Genomic DNA, 16,708 nt, shown 5'->3' on the forward strand with positions numbered 1-16,708 from the left:
GTACTACTTGCAAGCCCATGACCTCATAGGCAAGGGCATAAAGGAGCGCGCTCATCCTGCCTACATCTGTACTTTTTTGGCATGTGTTAGTAGTTGGAGCTCAAGTATCTCCTTACAAGACATTCATAGTGTCAGTTTAAGGTTGGCATTGCTGCTTGCAGTTGTAAGAACAATGCAAAGGTCTGCATTGTGGTGAAAGATTTTGTCAGATATGCTCTGTAGAACTGAACATTCTCCTCGAGGAAGGCTATATGCAAAGAAACCATCAGTTTCTTTAGTTTTTTGTGTCTCATGCTAAACAGATAAAGAAGACTGAAACATCTCTGAATAAGTAAATTTTGAGACCCTTGTGTGCCTCAGAAGATTGCTTCTCAAAAAATGACCTTAAATTCCACTAGAAACTATAAATGCTCCCTAAGTTTTGGAAAAGCTTCCAAAGGAAGAAGGAAAACTGGTGAAGTAGTTTGTTGTCAAAGTAATGGGGAAGGTGGGAATCATGAAAAAGACAAGAAGTAGACCTCATCTAAAAATCTTAACTATACATAGAATGTAAAAGCAATCATCAGTCTGAGGCAGGGATGTTGGCTTCAGTAAAAGGACACTGTAACGTTGAAATAAGCATGTTCTTTTGGTTTACTTTTGAATGTGATGCTTTCCAAACTGGCATTTTTACTCCAGAGGTTTCTGCTAAAGTAGCTTTGTAACTCTTCACACCAACCACACCTTCCAGACCTTTGGGGAAGGAAAATTTATTTCAACTGGTAGTACTGATGAGGCCAGTACTAAATTTGCCAGTACCTGTTCCTGCTTCTCTCTTTGCAGCTGCAGAACTTTTCTTGATAATGACATATAAACTTAAATGTAAACAGCTTCTTCAGGACTGACAATTATGGCCTAACTTAAATAGAATATTTGATATGTACTTGTACATATTATCAAATCGACATATTTTTCACTTGTGGAATTCTTCTGTTGAATTGCCCAGTTGAAAACTCCTTCAACTTCATCAAAATACCTGTTTTCTGGAAAGCTTGCCATTGTCATCTACTCATTTCACATTTATAGGGTCTGCATATCAAGGTCCTTGTTATTACAAAACATGCATATTAAGCATAATCATAGTCTTTCTGATCTATGTTTGTGTATCCATCACAAGTATAGATAGAAAGGAGTAGGTACCAACTTCTTGTTGTTCATGGAGTGCTTTGACGCTAAGAAAAGTGTTTTTGTGCTTCATCCTCATTCTTTAATGAGGTGAGTTCCCAATCTGCATCTCCAATCCCTGTGGACTTTATCATTGGGGATATGAGTAAAAAAGATAAATGGAAGTCTGTAGAATTTTCTCAACGGTAGAAATGAACTGAGTTGCAATTAAAAACAAAGTAAACTCCTTGAGTCAATTGAGGTTCTGCAAGTAAAATGGCACCTTTTTCCTGTATTTGGGAGTAGTGCCAATGAAAAAAAAAGTTCTAAACAATATGAAACCAAATACCCTCAAAAGAACAAAGGTTACGTGAAGCTGAACCTGCATGGATGGAACAAGCTATATATCTACCATTTTTGCAAATGCTAATACATCAGATGTTCAAGAAAACTTACTTGTAATTTATTTTTTAACTGTAAAATACACCGTCTGAAAGGTAAAGTAGTTCGAAGCACTCCCCGTAGAAAGACAGCTGACAATGAAAACCTTCATCTAAGACTTAATAGAAGTGAATGATACTGAAGTCTTTATATGTTTCATATTTTTCCATAGTCTCCTAGTCTTGTTTTTGTGTGCTAAGTATTCCTAAAGGAGTTCAAAACACAACTAAAGATATGTTGCTTAAGACTTTTGCTATTTGCTTAAGAAGATATAAGTTGTACCAAAACTGTTTCAGAGCTGCTTTTTCTTTACTATGTTTTTTGCACACTGACATCAATAAGGAGATGCTTTAGACAGGGACTTTCTTGGAATTTGAGGCTTGAAGAATGTGAGAGTATGTCAAACCTCCCAAGCATACATAATCAGCAGCTGTTGTCATATTTTATTATGACAACAAATACTAATTTGTTAAAATAATTATTAATAACAAGGTTTGCTTTCTCTATACATACCATTTTTGCTATCATGAGTTCTCTCTCTCTATTCAGACTTCCTTATCTTTCATACCAGCCCCTCTCTTCCCCATCATTCAGCAATTCTTTTTGGAGGGTTAAATTTAATTAGATGAAGTTGCCCAGAATTCTGAAGAGGTTACGAATAACTCTTCACGTCATATACAACAAATGGGGACTTACACCTGTGAACCGCTGCAAATCACAAACAAAGGAGGACCAGCAGTAGCTGGTCAGCTGGGGAAGAAATTGCTGAAGAAATTCCCTCTATTGAATAAGTAGATAAAGTATAGCATCAATACGAGCTTTTATTCATTCTCTAGAATTCAAGAATTGTTGCTGCTTCCTTGTCTCTCAAATAAACCCACCACTTGAATGACTTACCTCAGAAGTTACACTTGTTAAATGATTTGAAAAGTTACTTTTGTCATTTTGTAAGGTCCTTTTGGTATCTGTGGAGAATAAAGTAACTCAGAAATGTGTGCCTTTTTGTCCACTAGTGAATTAAAGCTGAATACCTCATTTAAGAAGACAGCATTGAACATAGCTTTCCTCATTTCTGTTTTCTATTGCAAAGAGTCTAGAGTTGGATCTCTACTCCTTCAAAACACATTTCTATTTGGCAAGCTATCCAAGGCACAGGAAATACTTGAGAATTCATACTCTCAGTCAAATACACATCTTTTGGTTTGTATTCATATAGTGTAGAAAAATAAGTACATGGAGATGACGGATGCGCTTTGCCATTGCTCAGTATTTCAGTTTTATTTGCATCCAGGTTAGATAATGCAATACGTGATTTGGCCAGTAAATTCCTGTTTGCATTTGCTTTTTGGCTGTGCTGAAGAGGTAAGCCAATCCTAGTACAAAAATTCAGGACACAATTATTACTGATTTTGTAATTACAATGCAAGTTTATTATCACATTATCATAAGCATTGTACACTTGTGATTCTGCATATCAGATTTCACCTACAAGCTCAAATAAGCTCTGTAGCAACCTCTCAAACATCCAATAGACTTGGGGTTTTTTCTGCCCTCATAGGATGGATGATTTTCACAGCCAGAAGTAGGTTTCTTTCCCCCCTGTGCTGTAGCTATAATACTGGTTGCAAGTATTTCAAATGAAGCCTGTGGTGGACAGGCAAGAAGCTGAAGTCATAGGCTGATTTGTTCAAGTTGCGTATAAAGCCTATAGATGTTATTAAGGCATTCAGAACATCCTGTGAGGGTTGAACATCACAGATACTAACCAGTAATTTGACTGACGTGCTTTATTTAGGTAATCGCTGCTGAATGGAACAAAGATTTCTTGGCAAATGATGTGGTAAAAAGAGGCAGTTATTCTAAGAATTTCTTGTGTATGGTTGCATTGCATTAAAGGAGAAGAAACACATTTAGAAACACTTTATCCCTCCTCCAGAGATGGTCAGTGAGAAATGAAATATCATTACACTTACTGCAGCTGAGGAACACTAACAAAATGTTTTTCCTCAGATCTGGACCAAGGGTCTGAGATGCCATTCTGTAACAATGTTGGGGTTTTTTTTGCCAGCAGAACTCTCATTTATAGATTATGACTTCACTTGCTGTTGGGACTGAATGAGCTTTTTCTTCATTCCTGGAAAGAAGCTTGCTTTTTTTTTTTTTTTTTTTTTTAGTGTGTATGTGGTAGCCATATCAGCCAAGAGAACTTTTGAGCATGTTTCAAGAGTGAAAATGTGTCTTCAGGAGTTAAGAATTTTCTAAGGAAAATGGAGAGGTGGGAGGGGGTGGGTTGGTTGTATTTCCAGTTATCTTGCTTTCCTTCCCCCAACTGTATAAGATAGGCAAGATGAAAACCCATCATTGTGAAGTTGTTCATGGAGCTCACACTTCAGTGTTGACAGCAGGAAGCATGCACTTTGGAGCTTTTCCTTCGTGCTTTGTCCTCACTGAGAGATGGAAGAGTCAAAGTTTCTGTTCAGTAGTAGTCTGAAGCTCTGCTTATAAAGTTCCATTCATTCAAACAGAAGAGCCTCTGCTTCAGTAGTCTTTCATTCAGTCTATGCTTCCCTTTTAGGAATGGTTGTTTTGATATTATTTCTAATGAAAAGAATATATGCACAATTGTTTGAAGAAAAGCAAGCATGTATCTCCGTAGTTAAAATTGTTCCTTGAGACACATGCTAATAAGCTTTCTGCATCCAGCTTTCACTCACATATCAAAAAAAAATGTTGACTCTGAAAGTGCAGAAAGGAAAGGGGATGACCCAGTTTATTTCCAGCCTTATCTCTTAAGTGTAAGAGCTGGTAGAACTTGGTTCTCCTGGCCAGTGCTGCTGGAAAAATGTGATATGCATTGGCCATGTAATGGAGTATACAGATAAACAGTATAGCCCAAAAGTATGCCCTAAAGGCGAGTAGTGATGTTCTATTTAGTTTTGTATATTTTAGTCAAAAGACATTTTTTCCCTAAACAAGACTAGCTGAATCTTACTTTTTTTAGTTACAAGGGGGTTGTACTCACCGCACATAAATTATTTTCGAGTGCTTATCAAGTTCTGAAGATGCAGCTGATTGAAAATTCATGAGACATTTACTAACCATACAATGAAGGCTGAGAGGAGTTCCATTTTCAGTTTGCAAATTTCACACTTAAGCAACAGTATGCATGGAAGTCAGTTGCTTCCATTCCTGCATTCTTAAAGGCTTTGAAAAGTTAGCTTTGAAATAGGAAAATGTGAACTCTGTAAAACTTTTTCCTTTAAAATAAACCTATTTCCCCCAAAGAATTGCACAATTTGTTTCATGTGAATGTACTTGTTTGTATATCTTGCAACTTTGGAAAAAATGGTAATATATCTAGGATCATCTTTTATTTAAAGGCAGTATCACATATTTATCATTTGAGAAAACAGCAGTCCTCAACTATTTATAAGTAATTGTTGAAGCACTTAAGAGCAGTGTGTTTTTCTTACAATGAAGCAGGAAATACACACGTACCTCACATGTTCAGGTGTCTGCAGATCATTTGATGTGCCACTGTTATGGCAGCAGAATACAACATCTGCTAAATTTTGCTAATATAAACTGTACCTAGGTGACATGGTTGCTGTGTGTCTAGTTCATTTTATTCTAGGAAGTGCACGCAGCCATGACACAAACTTACTGGACATATGCATTCCTGGCAGATGACTGTTCAAGTGCATTTGCGCAGTGGGGGAGCTTACATTTTTGATTACAGTCATCAATGATTGAGGGACAAGGGGAGACAGGGGCCACACATAGACCTCCCGAACAATTAGCTTTTTTTCTGCTCCTGTCCAGACAGCTTATATGAAAGAGGGAAGCAGTAAGGCTGATTGCTGAATAAATAATTCTGGTGGCAATGTTAGCCCTTTGAACTGCCTCTTGATTACTTTGACATGTAAAGTTTAATGTGAAAGTAGGCATAAAAAGTTCAAAGGTAGTCTATTTGAGAAATAGCCAAATTGTTAACTAAAACACTAGAAGAATGTTAAGGCAGATTTACACGAGTAGAAAGAAAAAAAAAATCTGTATTTTCAGGGCTTTTTGTTGTTAAATAGTGGTTCTGTCTCTTTGTATTTGCTTTTGTTGTTAATATAAAAAAAGCTGCAGACTTCAGAAAAGTTTCTTCTAATGTGCATACAGTCTAATAGTACACAACTGATGCTGTTCGAAAAACCTCAAAAATCCCATGGCAATTCTTAGAGCCAGGCAATTCCTTTACCGTGTCTCCATTTCACACATAGCCAACGTGTAGGGCAAGTGTAATTCTTTTTGGTGCAGGGTACCCACATTTTCAAAGGGATTTTTACTTATGGTATTAAACCTAATTCTTCAAAAGCATTACTTAATACCTACATGTAATATTCCTTTACAGATGTAAACTACATGGAGATTCATATAATTTCAGTACTTGGTCATCACTAGAAAGAAAACTTTATTTCCAAAACAATAAGATTTGTTAAAACTGATTTCTAATAAAAGTACTGAAATTACTTTACTGTATCAGCAGTTTCCATGCAATAAAAAGGAAATAAAGTTTGAGCAATATGTATGAAAACAATAATATTTTAAGTCTAAAAGAGTTCTAAGTCTCAGTGCTACGCTACACACTGAATAATGAAGTCTCAGAGTTCAGACTTCTGCTAATGATTATTCAGGAAAAAATGTAGAAATTATAAATATAAATCTAAATTAACAACACCTTGAATGCTTCGACCAGCAATTGTTTCCCTGTATCAATTTTGTTTGTAAAGAAGTAATCGGTCAGAAATATCACAGAAAGAATATGGAATCTCATTTGTGCAGTTATTTTTCACTGAATATATTTTTTCTATTCTAGAGACAGTGAGTCTGCAGTCATATAGAAAATTTTTAATTGTGAAAATGCACTTTCTTTAGAGCTTTCATTGCCTGCTTTCTACACAGGTATAGGTGTTTGAATAGTGAAGAGCATGTTGTCTATTTCTCTGTCATTCTTGTTGGTTTCCTGCAAGTATTATGAAACTGCCGTCCTTTGTTATACTATGACCATATAGTGTAATGATACTGTAATTGTTAGATGCTGTAAACATTCTGATTTCTGGAGAAGACAGTGGCTTTCAAGAAGTTTATAAATAATACGCTTATTTGTCACTTCAGTGCTTTTATCTGATGCAAGAGCAGTTTGACTTTAGGAACCAATAATGCCCTTCATGCTTACTAAAAGAAATCGCAGAAACAATGTCTAAAAATGCATTGTAAACAGACATGAAACAGATATGCTAGTAGTTGATATGTTGGCATCATTAGAAATAGGCTGCATAAGTAATTCTTAGTTATGTAGAACAAGGGCTATATGGCCAAGATGGAGTCAAGTAAAGTCTTTAATGAGTAGTAATTGGAAAAAAAAATAGACCAGGCTATACCTGTTGAGTTTAACTGCAGCGCTTTCTGTCTACTTCATTACGCTATTTTATTGAAGAATAAGGGTTATTAAGCAAAACTTCTGAAGTTGTTTGAATTTCCTGTTTTGCTGGTCATTTTTGTCTGCTCTTTGGAAGCTTCTGCTTTAGAGGATGTGATATTTTCCAGCGTGTACCTTTGTAGTAGGTTGTTTATAAGTAGAGTTTCTGTCATCTTTCACATCTACTTTGATGCCGCATTTTGAGCTGTCTTTCTTACTATTCTGTCAGTTCTTTCCCCTACCTTACAAATGGCGGGGTGGGTAGTTATTTACTCTTCTTGTTCTATTCATTTGTCTAATAGAAGTCTTTTAGAAGGCATGGGATATAATTATAAGCTTTGTTTGTAGATGGAAGTGGAGAAAGAGGTGAGAAGGATGCCAGCAAAATCACAACCTATCCACCAGGGGCTGTCCGCTTTGACTGTGAACTGAGAGCCGTACAAGTCAGTTGTGGATTTCACCATTCAGGTAAAAAAAAAGTGTTAATTATAGCAAAGAATTTTATTTTTTAATGTTGTCATATGTGTGTTCAATGCTTTGTGTTTACTTTTCAGTAATGATGTATGCAGGAATGTTAAAGGTTGAAAAGGTTTCAGTATCATTTTGTAGCCTATTACACTGTCCTTCAACAGTGGAAAGGACTATAAGTATCATATATTGAGCTACATCAGAGCTTTTACACAATTTTTAAGTCATTTGAAAACATCTGCATGGTACAGCTCTAGCCTTGCATAAATGCAAGATGCTAGCTGTGATGGGTTGTGGAATCTGGTATAGATCTCTTAGTGTTTCAGTAGAGATCGTTAGCTGCGCTGCTCAGAAAGCCTAACCAGCACTGGTGCAGTACCATGTTAACATGTGCGTATGTCAGAAAAATATTATTTTATTTTGTTTGGTTTTCAGTGGTTTTGATGGAGAGTGGTGATGTTTACACATTTGGATATGGGCAGCATGGGCAACTTGGACACGGTGATGTTAATTCCAGGTGAGCTGGTGATTGACGGACGTGGTTGTGTATTGCTGTACGGCTGCATAAAAGGTGGCAAAATTTTTGTTTCTTCTTAGGTAGCAAGTGTGAAAACTCAAATATTGTCCAAATAAAGTTGATAAGCTCTTGTTCTACCCTTATTCTCCATAACCCTCTGCATATAGATACAGTAACAGTACTTCTGTACTGAGTGAGTAACTTGTTTAATACATGAAGGCTTCTGTGCATAACTACTAACGTAGCTTTGGTAATTGAGTTTGAAATACTTCTGTCTCTTCAATACTCCCTACATATATGAGAAAGACATTGAAATCTCCTTAAGAGATCATTATTTCTGTAAAATACTACACATGCAATAATTCAAATAGTATTATGCCATAAACCTAGATTACCCTGTTTCTGTTACGTCATTGACAGTAGTTCAGTTATGATAAAATCTCATTTTTTTGTTTTATTATTAATTTCCAAAATTAAGTGACTAAGCTTGGGTCTCAGCGTATATTGACACTTAATTTGGATGTCAGCACGAGGGTGCTTTCTTTGTGGTCAATGGAAATAGAGAAGTCAACAGAGTGTGGAGAGCTATTTGACTGACCACCCACTACTTATCTACTTTAGGTATGCTCAGTAGCCCTGTAAGCTTTATGGGCTTGATCTTCATCGACTACAGTGAGAGCATAGATAATTAAATATAGGTATCTTTATTGTGAAGCTCAATCTCACCCTTAGTATTTCATCTTTAGTATCTTATCTATTTGCTAAAATAAAAAAATCAGTGTCCTGCCATAAAAAGAAACATAATAATGTTCTTTGGGCATGTACAGATACCGTATAACACATAAGGCAGGGGATTTTAAATAGTGGGAATCACTGAGGCTTTGTATATGTCCAGTAATGCCCAGTATCCTTATGTAAAAGGCATACAGAGTGGACCATCCATGACCTGTCTTCAGTTCTGTCATTTCTCTTGTAGCAGTGAGATGAAAATTACTGAACATCTGTCCTCCTAATCTCTTTGGAGACTTCATTTCTTTTGTCAAGTTTCTGAAGAAATCTTCATCTTCTTAACACTTTCATTGGATTCACTAAACAAATGGGGGAGAGGGAAGGAAGAAAGAAACTTTACTGGAAGTGTTACTTTTGTAATGACTGCTGTGTCTGATGGTAGTCTCTAAAGTGTTACCCCTACTCAGTTTGCATTGGACTGGTGAATGTAGTCTGTGTTTCTGCCTGTGGTAGAGCCATATCACTCTGTTTTTGATTCCTGGAAATTCTTGGATACTTGTTCCAAGCTACAACTGCTTTAGCTGGCAATTCGAGTCACTACTAGAATAAGGCCAGTTTCTGTCTTAAAGACTGAAGAGATACGAATAGCAGTGGCATTTGTACTGGTAACTCACTGTCTCCTATTTCCAACGTTGATGAAATCGCTTGGCTTTTCCAAAGGCATCGGAGCTATCTGCTGTATCTGTCAGTATTTCAGGCAATAAACCCCGCATCTCTTGCTTATTTAGACAGAAACTGGATGGAGACCAAATGTAGTTCTAACTGAGATCCTAGAAAAGGACACGAAACATCCTGTGCCAAAGGATAGTGCTTGACTGGGCCTAGAAGCTGATGAGGTACAAGTGACTTGGCACTGACCTTTGTGTCATTCTGCAACAGACCCTAGAGAGTGTCTGAAAAAGCCTTGAAGAAATTTGGAGTATGTCCTGTGCATGAGAACTGGCTATAGTACTACATTGCTGTTTAGCACCCTCATTCAAATGATAATTTCCTCATTGATGTACTTCTTTTTCCAGCTTTAAGTAGAGATCTCTCCTCTGCCCTCACAGTAAGGGATTCAGAGAAGGAAACAGGGAATCCTTATGCAGAGTTCCACCTCAGTTGGGACGCAGTGGTGCTCAGATGGCCAGCTCCAGCCAGGTCAGTGGTATGTCAGTCATGCAGTGTGTCACATTGCCTGTATTGACCTCAGGAAGACCATCATCTTCTGAATCCAGGAACTGATACTCGACTGTGTTTCCGGCAGAGAGAGACAGGGGAGAAAAAAAAAAGTAGTAATATTTAGGCAGCCTAGCTAGTATATCTAAATATGGAGGACCGTGAAAACAAGAACTGTCAGGGAAAGTGCAGGAACTCTCATTTTCATCTGAGGGAGCAATCTTCATTGCCAGATGAAGCAATGATGGACGTTCCTGGGCAGTGATTGATGTCTTACTCTTTCAGAGACTTCTGTCTTGCAGTGTAAAAGGTTTAGTAGTGAGCTATATTTTTAAAAGTCTTGAAAATGCTTAACTATTTTGAGTTCTAAGCACCTGTCCAGACATGTCAGACTCCTTCATTAAGGGGATTCTGGACCCCCTTATTAGAGTATGGTAAACACCACAAATTCTTCCTCCTACTTCAGTAGGAATGAGGCATATTAGATACCCTAGAAGGAATTCAGACTATTTTTTTAATGCATACAAGCAAACAAAACAGCAGATGAACAGGATGATGTGATTCTCAATATATCGTTAATGGAACTAAAATGGTGTGGAGGAACAAGCAATATGCACAAGGTGATGTTAGTTTTCTTCCTCCAGCAAAGACTTCAACCGTTTACAGATGGACCACTTTAAAATGCAAGTGATCTGGTTCCTGGGAGACCATTTTTTCCATATCAGTATGCTGGAGCCGTTAAACTAGTCTGCATAGGCTTTCTGTTGCAAAATCCACAGTGGCAGATGTTGATGAACTATCCACTGCATGAAGGATTTGTCAGTCTCTGCTTACATTCTCCTCAAACTAGATGCTGGTGGATAGAAACCCAGTGGAAGCAAAAAATGCTTTGCTGTATCTAGTCTTAGTGAAAAATAGCATGTCTTGTATTCAGGTAAGCAAAGGCCTGTTTGTTGCTGGTGCTTCTCTCAAGAAGCTGGGACTTAAAACTCCAGGTTCTTTTTGTTATTGTTCAATATTTGCCTGCATTTCTTATCCAAACTGCTGACTTCAGCAGTACCTTAGCAAGCACATGATTTGGCAGTCAAGCTCCAGAAATGGAACAACTGAAGTAAGACAATCCTGATGTGATTTTTTTTGCTTCCAAAGGTTCAACAATAACAAGGAAGAAAACTGAGCAGACATTCTGTGGGCAGTCAGCTATGTTCTATTTGAAGACAAAACGTAGAGACTATATCCTATTAATATCTCTAGGAAAAAAAAAAAGGTATTCTATCATCTCTGATAGGACTGTGTTTCTAGGTGCATTGTCTGATTATTTTACTTCAGCAGTGGAGCGCAGGTCTCTCATTTACATCATTTTCACCAGACTTCAGTTACCCCTAAAACCTAAAAATTTCCATTTGCTTCTTAACTCCATACTATCCAACTCTGCCTGCCATCGACAGAAGTTGCTACTGGTTTCCTTTTACCCATTACACAGTCGCAGCCCACAGTGAACCTGAATTTACAGCACCACGGTCAGCTGCCCCAAGTGACATCTTCCTGGCAGCCAGCTGTTGGCTGGATAAGTACCATGGACAGCGATTGTTCCAACGGTTAATGCAGGACAAGTTTTCAAAGAACACATCTGCTTCCAGAAATGCTTATCCTTCAGGATGGAAGAGGGTTTTGGTGTGGACAGCCGAAATGCATTTGGAGCTTCTGCAGGATCCTGAGTTAGCTGATGCGTGTATATCTGCTGCTTTTCATTCAGTAATATTACATTTTCCCAAGGGACCTCAGGTTACTGCCTTTATAGTTGAGGTCAGTCTTTTGTGATTGACCAGTGTCAAGTACCTGTGTAATATCCAGAAGCCAAAGAATCCGTGAGTTTGACACCAATGTGTCCTTCGGCTCCATCCCAGAAGAATACTTCTTGCTTTCTCCCATTCAAATGGATAAACCCTAGTTATCAAAACTTTGTCCAAAGAGTCTGTCAGACTCTTAAGTGTCTATGCTGAGCTTTTCTATGTTGAGTTTCCGAGTGATTGGCAAATACTCAGTAGTATCACACGTTTTAAATTCCATATACATCAGTCAAACTAACTTACTGTATTTTTCAAAAATCACTCCTCCTTTTATGAAAACTATTTTTCTGTAATTTTACTTTTTTTTTTTTTTGATGTAGCTAAGTGTCTTAAGCTTTTTGCTGTTCATTTCATCAGTTGATACATTGTAGTTGGTCATTCCAAAAGCTGGGTGATCTTAAAAGAGCTATTTAAGAGGATAACATACTACATATCTCTACATTAGTTGCTTCTCTGGTTTTGCTCTGCTGCTGCCAAGGGAATATCATACACGGCATTCAGGTAACACTGCTGACAGATTCAATTGGGAAAACAGAAAGATAAATAGTTTTGGTGATAATATCTTAGCTTTTATGCGTCAAAGAGATGAAATGTTCACTTTTTTTTTTTTACAAGCATAGGATTGATAACTCTGTCTGCAGCTGTCATCATTTTGAGGGAGAGAAAAAACAATAATAAAAATATTTCCCTTTAACAGCAATGCTTTTGAATTAGTTCTTAACTATGGTTTTGTTTCTGCTTCAGTGCCTTTTTGAGCTTCCTTAAAGTTAATGGGAGGCAAATGTAATATTTTTTCTAGTTTTAAAATGTTTCATCATTGGTGTTGCTCTGCATATAATCTTACTGATGTCCAAACCAATGTGCCTGTAGACCAACAGAGGCTTCTAAATTTATGAATGTCATGTTGTGCATCTTCTACCAAATTTTATGGTGCCCTTCAGTCTCTCCATCTCCACTAGAATCACCCACTGGAAGCTACATTCATGACAAAGGAATAATTTCTTTCCGTATACCTGTGTTCCCCCTCCTTCAGGTCATCAACCTGTCTGCATCCTGTATTCCTCTGTTCCACATTTCCATATGTTCACATCTTCTCAAGTACCCTTTCCCTTTCCCTACTGAACACGATGCCTCTCCTTCCTCCTGCTTTCTCAATTTCTGTTTTACCTGCAATTCAGCCAAAATCAGAACATGCAGATAACCCATCTTTTTGCACATCAGCTGCTAAACCATCACTAGGAAACTGTGGGATGACACATTTCAGCATAAGACAACCTGTTCTTATTTTAGACTAACCTACTTTTGAAGTGCATGTTTAAAAGTAAGTTTGAATAGGGATGCTGTTCTCTGGGGTCAGAGTTCCCCAGCATAGAGTTATTTGGGAATATCTTGTTCTTCAAATTCACAGTCTTTCTAAGTTCACAATAAATGTTAAGTCTGTTTCAACCTAGAAATTCATTATAGGATTCAAAGTCTGGTACAGTTTGTGTAGGCTCCTGTTCACTTTGTTGGGGTTGAGATAAAAATTTTAGTGTTTTTTTTTATCTTTTCTGCTATTTCTATTCTAAGTCATAACTTTAAGTTTTCTTTCTTTGCTTCTTGATCATCCTGTTAGTTTTTTTCCCTTCATTTTTACTGGAATGGGAAATTTATTTCCTTATACCTGTCCATATTTGGGAGGCACAGGGGTTAGACTTTTTCAGATCTTTCTGGAAAACAGTTTGGAGAGGTTTGTTCTTTCTTTCTTGAGTCTGAGTTTGATGGAGATCAGTTTTCTAATGCCTTATTCTCCATTAGAAAGCTGATGGATGTGGGTAGACCTTCTCTTTCTTTTATAATTCCCTAGACAGTGATTTGTGGAGGGATGTATCAATATTGCTTCTGGTAGTCGTAGTAGAGTACCAACCACATAAACCTTTAATTGCTTCATAATGCAAACAGGTTTTTTAAGTGCTTAACCAGCATACTCATAACAGAATTTTTTTATTGCTATGTATTTTATATATGTGCATATACACATGCACATATTTATTTAACTACAGTAATGTTAACATAATCTTACAATTATATATTAAGTTAACGATTTTTATTCTATGCTACTTTCTGAGTTTAACTGAAGAGGTGTTACTTGGTCTGGTTCCCTGTAACAAGAGGGCATAAACTGGTACAGTCTTTCAAATCTCTGTTCATTTAATACGCAAGATGTTGCTTGACTCTGATTTCGCATAGTATATGAACGTAGCGAATATATTTCACAGTGATTGAAATCCTTATAATACTAATGTATGTGTTAAATGTTGCATAAGCATATATTGATATATAATTAATTTATTTTGATATAGGGGATGTCCCACATTGGTGCAAGCGTTACCAGGTCCTAGTACACAAGTTACTGCTGGAAGCAACCATACAGCTATTCTCCTAATGGATGGCCAGGTTTTCACATTTGGAAGTTTCTCAGTAAGGAAATAATATTTACTTATGTCAATAAGCTAGTAATTAATGTATTATTTAAATACCTTTCAAAACTGCTTATATTTGCTCTTATGGAACTGCTTGTGACTTCTGCATGTCTTTTGTGTCTGTTATGTTTAAAAATGTGGCCTCTAATATTGTTGTGGTTAGAAAAATATGATGTCAGAAATTCTTGCTGGGTTTTATACTTTAATGAAGATGTTGGTTTAAAACTGGATTATTTTATAAGGTGCACCAGTTTTCTCAAACTCTTATTGTTGCAAGTAACTATCTATTGCATATTCTATTGCCTGTCTGTCTGCATTCATTAGAAAAAAGTGTCCTGTTTTCTTTCATAGAAATGGCAATGAGTTGCAGAAGTTATGCTTACACTTGAGGGGACATTATTGCTCAGTATAACACAGTGTAACTCTGGTGCTCTTCTTTCATATCCACATGGTGTATATTCTCCTGTGTCCATGTGGAATCCATTCTTATATTCATTGAATAAACACTTCAACATCATTTAGTTCCCCTTCATCCTGACTTTAGGCCTTTGTGCCTCCTTGCACCCCCCTCACTGCAATCTCTCCATAGTCATCTGCTGTTTGTGCTTTCCCACTAATGTTCTTTTGGCAAAAGCTGGGATATAGGTATTGAGCTATTTTTAGATGCTTTAAAAACTGCGTACTGCCAAACATAACAGAAGAGAAATTGTACCTTTTGAAATCTGTCTTTTTACGAAAAATAATAAAAGGTGAAAACTGAAATTGTAGCAGTGGAAAATCATGTTTTGAATTGTGTACCACAAGATGGCTCTTTGATTAGGTAATATTTTGTTGTTTTTCAGACTTTAAGAGCTTTGGTGTCCCATGTTTTTGTCAAAAGTGACTTGGACACATAAAAGTTTAAGCTTTGTTGACTTGCAGTGAAAATTATCCCCTGAAAAACCAAATTCACAGGATTTAAAAGCCTGTCTGTTGACGGAGGGTTTTTTTTCTTTTTCTAAAAGAAAAAATAAATTTAGACCACCTGTTCTATGTGTCTGATTTTAATATTGTCGTACTTGAAAGCTTGTTGAAAGCATCATAAAGTCAAGACAAGCTCAAAAGCAAGCATGTTTCTTGAAAATGTCTTCACTAAGTTTACTTACAGTGTTAGGTAGAGAGATGAGTAACATGCTGGACAGAGGGTATTTGCTGTATATGCATGTTTCCTCTCCCTTACCACTTTAAATAAAGTGTTACCTTGACTTCATTAGCCTGTAATGAATTTTCTTAGATAGATGGAGTCTGAACAGATTTATTGCAGCAGTTCTTACTATATACTTAGTTACACTATAAGAACTGTTGGTCGATCTCTCAGTAGCTAGTTATACATAGGAGATAAGGCCCTACATCCTAGGTGAGGATGTTAATGAGCATATGCAGAGGTGCTTGCTTAGGCACTTTATACTCTTTTTAGCTTGAGTTTGGTGTGCTACTCGTTTTCTAGGTACTTCTAAGAGGTATTTGGTGTGTAAGACTTACAGTCCATGTAAATTCAGAATTTCAGAATTGAGTGGAATTTAGACTGTCTGAAACTGAATGAACATTTTCCTATTAATTTGTTCCTTGGTTAGCACTGAAGTTATTCAGGGTATTGAGTATTGAAGGAGAGTAAAACTTTTATATTTGATTCTGAGGATGGAAAGGAGGATTATCCATCATGGAGAGTTTGAGTTGTGTTAAAACAAAAAAACGTTCACTCAAAAACCTAACTGAATAGGGAGAAGAGTATCTCTCTAACTTGTTCCTTGTATTTAAATGTGTAATGCTTCACTTAAGGTAGCCACTGCTTTTTGAAGGTAATTTTGTGGCAGGCTCTTTCTTCCAAATTACTAATTTTGTATGCTGAAACTACTGAAGTACTATGTTCCTCTTTGAGATTCATTGTTATTGTTATTAATTCTTATATTCTCTCTATAGAAAGGTCAGCTTGGTAGACCAATTCTGGATATGCCCTACTGGAATGCAAAACCAGCACCTATGCCTAATATAGGCTCTAAATATGGACGCAAAGCAACATGGATTGGAGCGAGTGGAGACCAGACTTTTCTCCGGATTGACGAAGCTCTCATTAATTCTCATGTGCTTGCTACATCAGAGATATTTGCAAGCAGGCATATAATAGGCAAGAACACCTCTATAATATTTTAAATGCTTATAGAAGTATTGGAGAAAAAATAGCTTCAGTCATGTGAACAACAGAGCAACAACAAATCAAAAATGTGAATAGAGAGAATTAAAATATTTTTACTTTCTAGTTATACTGCACATAGTGATCCTAGCTCCTTTAGAAATTAATTTTATTAAAAATAAGAATGTAAAAGTCTAAACTTTTCTTGCATAAATCTTACGTTTTATTTTTTGCTGTAGCAGT

The 16,708-nt window shown here is 36.7% G+C and overlaps 1 protein-coding gene across 1 annotated transcript in view; it reads left to right on the forward strand.

The window, feature by feature from the left end:
• MYCBP2 (MYC binding protein 2) overlaps positions 1-16,708 on the forward strand; it is a gene marked incomplete at its 5' end in the record, with an annotated part of 208,140 nt that overhangs the window by 74,958 nt on the left and 116,474 nt on the right. The window contains 4 exons of the mRNA XM_082498138.1: positions 7,400-7,519; positions 7,955-8,036; positions 14,176-14,293; positions 16,255-16,459. Coding sequence (XP_082354264.1) covers positions 7,400-7,519; positions 7,955-8,036; positions 14,176-14,293; positions 16,255-16,459 — 525 coding nt within the window. The remainder of the gene's footprint in view (positions 1-7,399; positions 7,520-7,954; positions 8,037-14,175; positions 14,294-16,254; positions 16,460-16,708) is intronic.

Source organism: Vanellus vanellus (genome assembly GCF_965231255.1).
Source record: "Vanellus vanellus genome assembly, chromosome: 1".
NCBI lineage: Eukaryota > Metazoa > Chordata > Aves > Charadriiformes > Charadriidae > Vanellus > Vanellus vanellus.